Genomic DNA, 9,655 nt, shown 5'->3' on the forward strand with positions numbered 1-9,655 from the left:
CCAGGTGTAACAATTAGGTTAAACATCCAGGCATCCATGAAAACGGAATTTATTAAACTTAATGGAGTTAGCAGGAAGTTAGCTCGCTAGTTTTTATCTAAATATAATATAGCCTGTCCTGACTGAGAGATTTCTGAAACAAATTAAAACGTACAGCTCTGCTATCACTTCCGACATAAATGAAGACAAGAAAGTAAACAGCACTGACGTTTGTAGGGTTACTGAAGTTTGGCTAGCTGATGTGCTACGTGATCGCTAGCGACACAGCTATGTTAGCATAATATAAACAGTGAAGGTCGAGGATGAACGCTAACTTTATTCCACTCGATAAAAGTTGCCGTGAGGATTCTTGATGGTCAGGGTCAAATGCAATCGCATGGCAGGATGCTGTAAACGGACCAAACTTCAGTCAGGAGAACAACTGAGATAATTCATCCACTGAGCTTTAAAATGAATAGCGGTAATAAAAACAGAGAGGGCGACAGTGATCACTGACTGTTTTAGGGGCTTTTTGAGAATAAAAAGAACCAGATACAAAGCATTAAAACTTGTTAAAAACACAAAAGCCTTATTTAACGCAGGGTACTTTGGAAGCAGGATTCATCACGTCATCAATTAAAGACCGGATAGTAATAGTAGCAGTTACTGTTACTATAGTTACATTATACTGTTAGTGCAATTACATTAGTATCTGCTACTGCTACCACACTTGAAGTGTTGGTCCTTGGTGTGGATTAAGTCTGATGATTCAAAATAAATTGCAGTTCAAACTTTCATCTTCTGTCATCTTCTTAATTAAAATAGTTGCAAATATCAACATTTCTTCTCTATAGTGTCCAGATGTTTATAAATCCAGTGGACCAGATTGGTGTCAGAACCTAAACCACATAACCACATACTGGGCAGTTCTAGCATCACAGAATACTTCAAATACAAGAGTCATATATTAACATGTTGATGTGCACTAACTAATAACGCATTTGATATATTTCCATCTATATAAGTATGAGTTCAGAGTGCCCTCCGACCTACTATATCTTCTATATAAAAGTAAACCCCACAGTAATCACATTACTGCTGTAATGTGTAATCAAGCTAAGACGTTTTTAAATGTTAGGCTCCTGTTCCAAAAACCAACAAAGTGGGATTTTCATGGAAGTGAGCAAGTCATACTCTTTAACAGAATAGGATTAGGGCCACTGGGGGAAAAAAGTGCGCACATCAAAATAAATCTGAGGAAAAAGTCAGAATTCAGAGAAAAATAAGTCAGAATTCTGACTTTTTTCTTATAATTCTGACTTTTTTTCTCAGAATTCAGACTTTTTCCTCAGAATTATTTTTTTCAGAATTCTGAGAAAAAAGTCAGAATTCTGACTTTAATCTCAGAATTCTGACTTTTTCCTCAGAATTGTTTTTTCTCAGAATTCTGAGAAAAAAGTCAGAATTCTGAGAAAAAAAATCAGAATTCTGACTTTGATCTCAGAATTCTGGAAAAGAAGAAAAAAAAAAGATGTGCCCATTTTTTTTTCCATTGGCCCTAATCTTCTTCGGTACAACCCTTTACTTTAAAACACAAGTAATACTTCATTTACCCCCTCAAGAACATTTATATTACTGTGTGTGTGCCCCCTTCATGATTTTAGCTTTTTGCATATTTGTCACCCTGATCATTTCACTGTAACATCTCAGTTGAGGTAAAAAAATAATAATAATAATTAAGAAAAAAATGGAGCGAAAATGGCATCCAAGGGAGAGTTCAGGGAGAAAACCACTGCTGAGTATAAACAGGACAAACGCTCATCTCACATTTTTTGAAATGCTTCTGCATGATCCCCAAGACTTTGAGGAAAATATTCTGTAGACTGTTTGGATAGACAAAAGTGGAACTATTTTGAATCCCATTACATCACACTAACAACATTTCACATTTCAAACATGGTGGTGGCAGTGTGATGGTACCCAGGAGCCATAAATTCTGCTCTCTACTAAAATCCATCCATCAGTTCCTGTCCTGAAGCTCAAGCACACTGAGGTTAAGCAGCAGGACAAAGATCAGAAACACAGCAGGAAGTCCACCTCTGGATGGCTCAGAAAAACAAAATGAAGGCATTAGAGTGGCTGAGTCAAAGTCCAGATTGACTCAGCCAAGATGCCAAGATGCCTTGGTGTGACTTTAAACAGGTCTGTCATGCTGGAAAACCCTTCAATGTGTATGAAATGAAAACAATTCTGCAAAGAATAGTGGGCTAAAATTCCTCCACAGCAATATGAAAGACTTATATTGTCAGTTATCAGAAAACCCAATTGCAGTTCTTGCTGCCAAAGGTGGTGGAAAATTTTAAAAAAGATCTGTCTCTGCTGAGTTAATGGTAAAAATCTATGCTCTAAATTTTGCTATTTTCCTTTATTATGGCCTGAATTGAATGAGTTGATTGATCTCTCGTTTGCTCAAGAAAAGAGATCTGCTGATGCGCAAAATTAATTTGAAATTAACTAGGTGTGAGGTGTATATTTACATAAATAAAAATAGAAAACAGCAGCTGACTGGACTAAATATGGAGGACAAAACCTGCCAAAATATAAAATAAATACAAAAATATATTCATACCAATTAAAATGTACAGTAAGTGCCATTAAATGCACAAAATGTAACAACTAAAGAATCATTAATTATATAATGTGACATAACTGTTTTATTGTAAATTAATTTAGATTGGATCCTCTGTTTGTCTACACATATTTATGTATTTATTTAGTTGTTTATTTAGGTGTACAATGATCCTCACTGTAAATGACACTTTTTTTCTTGTAAATTATAATGTTACTCTTGGATTTTTGTTTTTTCCCTGTTTATTTAATTGTTTGTTGATACAATTGGGACTTCACTGTTTAGCCTTTTTTCTCAGACGTATCCCTATTTTTTTCTCTTGTCTTTCAATCTACTGTCATATCAAAGTATCTGAAGAATAAAATAACACTATAATGATGTATGCTTTTGTTCTCAATTTATAATCACTTTGAGATGTTAAATAACATATTTAATAAAGAGACATGTTAAAAATTAGGTAAAGATCAGTCAGACCTGGTAACAATGGTTTGGGTCACACATGTTTTTGGTTTTTATTTTGTTTTGTTTTGTTTTCTAAATCTACCAACAAATTACTGGCATGTTTGCCAGCATGTTGTAATACCTCCTGACTGACAGAGGGCGCTGTTGGATGTTTCCTGCGTGTGATACTGGGGGGGGGTTCCGGTGGAAAACAACAACAACCTGTTAGAGGAGTTAACGCTGAAGAATAGGCGGCAGCATGTTTTCTACCGTGAAGGAAAGGGTTGGGGAGGTGCTGTTACCGGGGGACGAGTTCTCCTTCGAGGCCGAAGAGAACATTTCTCTGACGGCGCCGGTGAAGTCGGAGAAGGTGATGTGCGGTCCGGGCCTGCGGCGCTGCGGTGACCGGCTAGTGGTATGTAAGAGCGGCGTGCTGCGACACAAGGAGCCCAACGTGTTCTGGATCGATTCCCAACAGAGAAGGGTGAGAGAAATATTAGTAAGATAACGCCAGTGTGAGTTTCTGATAACCTAATTCATCGATAGGGGCTGGTTTTCTGCTCTCTGGATGCTAATTTATCTCAGAAACCTGGAAGTGTGAAACGTGTGTTTCTCTCAGTGTTCAAGTATAACCCCGAATTAATCACAGCACCAAGCAGACCTCCGTAAACCAGTGCGTGCTGGGAGCTGATTATGTCTCTCTTTATCCTCAGTATGTCCCAGCTAAAGGAGAGAGCATCATCGGGATCGTCACCGCCAAATCTGGAGATGTCTTCAAGGTGGACTTCGGAGGGAGTGAGCAGGCGTCTCTGTCCTACCTGGCATTCGAAGGAGCGACCAAGAGGAACAGACCCAACGTCCAGGTATCCAAAATCAGACTGGAGTTTGGTGTGCAGGGAACTCTAAAGGTAATCCACCTTTAGGTTAAAGAGAGCCACTGTAATGATTCCCCCTCTCTCCTCCCTGTGTGTTTGTGTGTCACCTGTACAGATGGGCGACCTGGTGTTTGCTCAGTTCCTCATAGCCAATAAGGACATGGAACCAGAGCTGGTGTGTATTGACAGCTCAGGACGAGCTAATGGGATGGGAGTGTTTGGAACAGGAGGTCTGCTATTCAGAGTCTCTCTTGGTCTTGTCAGAAGGTAACTGACACATGGCACCCTCTGCAGCTAACATGACACCAGCATTTGTGTCTATGGTCTTTTTAACTCAGGCTAAACATTACTTTCCCCCCCTCAGGCTGCTGGCACCCCAAAGCAACATCCGCTCAGACCTTGAGCACCTCTTCCCGTGTGAGCTTGTGGTCGGGATGAACGGACGCATTTGGGTCAAATCGGCCAGCGTGCAGCAGACGCTGATCATTGCAAACCTGTTGCAGAGTGCCGAAACCATGACGGCCCAGCAGAGACAGCAGCTGTTCAGGAAGGTCCAGCAGGGGGCGTTCTAGACGACTTCTTGACTCCAGGACACCGACTGAACCAGCAGAGCCCACACTGTAGACCACTTCAGACCTGAGTCCAGGTGTAATGCTGCAGTGATGTCACTCCTGGGCTCTGTGACATTACACTGAGCATGGCTACAGCTGTTCAGTGTTTAAAGGATCATTACATGTTTTCACATGGAGCTCCAGTCTGAACGTTTTTGAAAAGCAGCTGTCAAAGAACCTGCCCACTCAAAAACCACAAACATGACAGACTCAAGATGAAAATAAATAAAACTAGATGAGGGTGAGGGGGGAATATTAAAAAAAAAAAAAAAAAAGTAATGTCAAAATTATAAATGTTCAGAGAAGTTGAGGATTGACCAAAGAGCGGCTCCTTCCTACAATCCTGGAGCAGTTTGGTGACAGTCTGTGCCTTTTTCACCACATCACAAGGTAAAGTGATCCCTCAGAGATCTGCATATTAATATCTCAGATCCAGGACCAGAAAATTCCACTATTAATGAGATTGAGAATCTGTGATCAACTGGAGTGCTGATGAGGCAGGAATGGATCTAGAGCACATTACGGAGATCTGTAGAGGTTACAAAGAAGGGTCAACACTGTAAATACTAACTCTGTGCATACATTTGATTTATTTGCCAATAAAAGCCTTTAAAATGTATAAATTGCTTTGTTCTCTATGAGATGGAGACATTTAAAAAAGCTGAAGCACACATTTCTGACACTGTCAAAACCTTTAGCCATGATTATTTTCTTTTTTTTAATCGGCTCCAAGTCCAACATGAACAGCTTGGCTTCCTGATGGCAGACACAGCAGCAGCATAACTGGAGACACTGCGTGATAAAATTTGTATTTTCATGATTCCTTTAGATTTTCAGATAGTCTGAAGTTGATAATTGTCCCCCTGTTAATGAACCCAAAGATGGGATCAGGATCAAAATTAAAAACTGAAGCATAACGTGCATTTATCAAATATGGATTTAATTTTTTACTTCTGGTTTTTAAAGAGGTTTAAATTTAAGTGTTAAGTAAAAAGAAAATTGTTTTTAATTTTTTTTTTAATTCTAAATGACTGTAGGTGACCTGCAGCATCTGTGTTGACCACCAGGGGGCAGTGGAACACGGCAACACATAAAAACAAAGACAAAAGAAAATAATATTTAAAAAAGACCAAAGCAACTGTTTCATAGACAGTGATAAGAACACAGTTTCATGCTTGTTTACTGCATTAATATTATCTCATAAATTCACAGGAATATTAATGCTGTTCTGCAGCTTATAGATCTTTATCTGCTGTTGTCTGTCACCTCTCCCTCTGATAACGTCTCTGACTGGAGCTCACTAGGTCAAGTTTGAATAGAAGAGAAACGATGCACCAAATGCCTCCTCTGCTATTGTGCTATCAGATAATGAACCACAACCTGCAAAGGCAGTTGGTAACCATGACATAAAGAAGTAACCGCCAACTTCCTTATCCTCCCTTATCTCTGACACATGTCTGATGAGGGCTTAACACAGTGCAGTGATGGTCTCAAACATTCATCACTTTCTAAAAATGATTCTCCAGTTTTTTCATTTAGGAAATTCAGGCCTCCACACTTAGTCTGGTTTCACATGTGGGTGTATGGAGGTCGCTTCCCTTATATCAGGCTTGTTTTGTATCTTCTGTTTGGGGAAAGAACAGATTAAATGTGCACCTGTCACCTCAGTTTGTCAACAACTTGTCACTTTTAAAATCTCGGGTTTGTTTCAGTAAGATTTCAGATTATGTTCCAAGCCTTTTTCATGTTCTTTGAATGAGTCAGGTTTATCTCTTATCTGAAGATTAGTTGCCAAACTAGAAACTTTTCTGCATCCCAGAGCCCCAGCGGCATGAGACATTCGTTTAATTCAAACCAAACTCAGACTGGCAAACACCTTGACTCTTGTTCTTTCCCCAAGAAGCCACATTAGGGTATCGAAGTTATAGGAAAACAACTTTATTCCAAAACAAAGGTGAGCAGAGCAGCTTGAGGACTGGTTTTAAACAGTTGTTAATGACAGTGAGCCAGGGTCAAATTTGAGGAAGCCGGTCGGTTTCAGGCTGATGATCAGCACTCGTAGCACCACAATGACACTGCTTCTTCACAGAAAATGAGAAACTATTAAATGCTTATAGGTAGTCTGTTATATGGTGATTGATACCTTTATTTGGTTTTGTCAATTGTAATGAAACATCATCAGGGAGCACAAATTGACACCTGATTCTTCAGACAGGAGATATTTCTCATGATAGTAAGGCTGCAGACATGAAGATGCTATGAGAAGTAATGCACAAGAAGATGCAACTGAGGAGAGCGCAAAACATGCATTGAGTGGAACGTTCCAGATCACTGCAACTGTATGCAAAACCTTTGTACCTACTTGGAAAGTCAAATATGTGACTGAACAGGACAGCATTTTGGGAACTTGCGAGAAGATATAGCAGAAATCTCAGGGTTGAGTTTAAGAGTAAGAGTAAGAGGTCAATATATGGTGCCACATTTGCCCTTGACCTCCTTAATAGAATACAAATTTGAAGAAATTTGTATTGCATTCAGTATTTAAAAGTCCTTAACTGTGATTTTGTTATTTTTCATATTTCTTAAGTTTTAGTTATTTATATTTTATTTTTTGTAGAGACAGCAGAACTTCGGAGTCCTGAAACAGCGAAGAGCTGCAGGGACTCTGGTCCTTCAGCAGGGGTGTTCTGTTTCATCAAGATCCCAAAAGGTTGATTCTGTTCATCTGGACTTAGCTTTTTCAGTGGGAGAATCGTTTTGTCACTCATCCAAGTGACTTCTTCAGTCTCAGCTGACTGCAGGTTTCTTCAGCCTTATAAACAGTAAATTTGCACAATGACTGAAACTAGCCCACTAAATGAACAATGGGCTGTGACTTCAATTTGTTTCATGGAGACTTTAGCAATCATCAAACCTCCAGGTCTGAAAATACCTCAAACTCTCTCAAACTTTCTCTTATGACTACATTCAGTAAACTCACTCTGATCAACACGCTGATAATAAAGGTGTTTGGTTATAAATCTTGTTTGAAAACCACCTTAAACTTCCCGCTGACACTCCCAGTGTCATCTGGAAAGGTATATTACAGTCCTACCATTAGCTCCGTTTATTTACTCAGAGCAGTGCTGGACAAATCTCACACTTAGATGTGACATCAGCAGTGTTGGTCAAGTTACTTGAAAAAAGTAATCAAAACTAATTACTGATTACTTCCCCAAAAAAGTAATCCCGTTACTTTACTGATTACTTATTTTCAAAAGTAATGAATTACTTAGTTACTTTTTAAAAACACGATTTACAACCTGAATAGGTGATAAAGCGATAGATCTTTCAGCCCAATTCTACTTTTTCTGCATAATCCATCATACAAAATGTAATCAAATGGAAAAGTCTCTTTTTTTTAAACTTGTTTTATCAGTTTTAATCTTTTAACTTTATGCATCAAGCAAAAATTAAATTATATGCACCATTCTCTGACTTGAAGAAATTAGTTTAACATGTAAACCTATTTTCTGCACATTCCAGCACATAAAATAAAATATTTGTTGTGTTTACACTCAGTCTTTCAAATAGATGCAAGTAAAACACAGCAGAAAATAAATAAAATCAAAGACTAGCGGTCCTGTTGCTCTATTTTCACCTGTAAAGCAGGAGTGGAGTAGGCGGAGGTTTACCCTGGTGCAGGTGTGCCGCAGTGGTCAGTGGAAGAATCTGCGAGTTTCTCTGTGAATTTCCCATTACGTCGTTGCGCACTAGGAGCTTGTTTAGGGTTTTTTTCGCTGTAAAAAGAAGTTTTCTTCCCACGCTAATGTTTTTGTCACTTTTTATGGAATCAAACTCAAAGTAAGGTCAGTACTTCCACGCTTTAAACACTGCATGCTCATACTCTCTCCCGCACTCGATATATGATCCACTGTTGCAGCGTTCCTACAGGAAAGTAACAGTAATCTAATTACCGTTTTTACAATAGTAAACCCTTACTTTACTCGTTACTTGAAAAAGTAATTATATTACAGTAACAAGTAACGCGTTACTGCCCATCTCTGGACATCAGTCACTCTTTATTTGGTCTTATGTCACATGACCACATGCTGAGCCCATCCATGCTGGTGCTCTGTTGGTGTAGAAATACACTGAGGTCATACAATCGGTTGTTTTAAATGTTTCCTATTAGATTTTTTTCTCTACTCAGACACTTAATTTATTTAAAATGCTGTCTGCAATACTGTTCTTGATGACCCTGATGAAGGGGACAAGCTGAAACTCTTTGGTCAAGTCATAAAGCTCTTCTTTATACTACATGACTTGGTGAAACGTCATTCTCCATCAAAGGTGTCAGAGCAGCATTATGTATAAACAATACAATATTAGATTATCAAAATGTTACATGTTATTTTCAGTAATTATCTCACTATAATAGTATCCAGAACTTGAAGAACTCATTTGTGAAATGATCTGATGGATTTTAATCCAGTCCTGTGACCAGCATGAAATGCAGTAATGAAATTAAGAAAGAATCATTGCATTCAATTATGTCTTCGATGCAGCAACTGTCAGTTAGTTCCTAATGAATTAAAGTAGCTATGCTGTATTTAAGCATATGACACATCTTTTTGAAATGTTTTTTAAAATATAAGAGTGGAATCTAAGGTAACCTCTGAATATTTAAACTGAACAGCATTTTTTTAACTGTTTTCCATCAGTGTAGATACTTGGGTGAATACGTTGTGTTCATTCTGAAAGAACAGTCACTGATTTCTGTTTATTCAGAATAAAATATGAATGATTTTGGCACTTTTTGAATACTGAATGTTAATTTGGCAGCAATTTGTTCAAGGTCTTTAACGTGTAAATATAGCACTGGGTCATCAGCATACATCAAGGTTTTAACACCATCACACAGATGGAAAATCATATTTACTAAATTGTTTATAGTGAACAGCAATGGTCCTAAGATTGAGCCTTGTGGTACTCCCATACAGGCTCTCAGTTATATTTTCAGTTTTATCCTGAAACACTGAAAGCAGTACGATAAGCAGGAGTCAGGACTGAATCCAGTTTGTTGGCATTGATAGACAGATGGAGTTAGATGTGGAGCAGTAAGCTCGAAAACCAAACTG

At 38.4% G+C, this 9,655-nt stretch overlaps 1 protein-coding gene across 1 annotated transcript; it reads left to right on the forward strand.

Moving 5' to 3' along the window:
* The first annotated feature begins 3,227 nt into the window (after positions 1 to 3,227).
* exosc3 (exosome component 3) lies at positions 3,228 to 5,261 on the forward strand. The gene is made up of 4 exons (XM_085470146.1): positions 3,228 to 3,533; positions 3,763 to 3,912; positions 4,040 to 4,191; positions 4,289 to 5,261. Exons 1-4 carry the CDS (start codon positions 3,309 to 3,311, stop codon positions 4,494 to 4,496), a joined length of 735 nt encoding a protein of 244 aa, XP_085326272.1. The 5' UTR covers positions 3,228 to 3,308; the 3' UTR covers positions 4,497 to 5,261.
* Positions 5,262 to 9,655: the final 4,394 nt, after the last annotated feature.

The sequence above is a fragment of the Copadichromis virginalis genome, linkage group LG2, assembly GCF_057382275.1.
Source record: "Copadichromis virginalis isolate Kocher_CV1m ecotype Utaka linkage group LG2, C_Virginalis_male_GT1.1, whole genome shotgun sequence".
Taxonomy (NCBI): Eukaryota; Metazoa; Chordata; class Actinopteri; order Cichliformes; family Cichlidae; genus Copadichromis; species Copadichromis virginalis.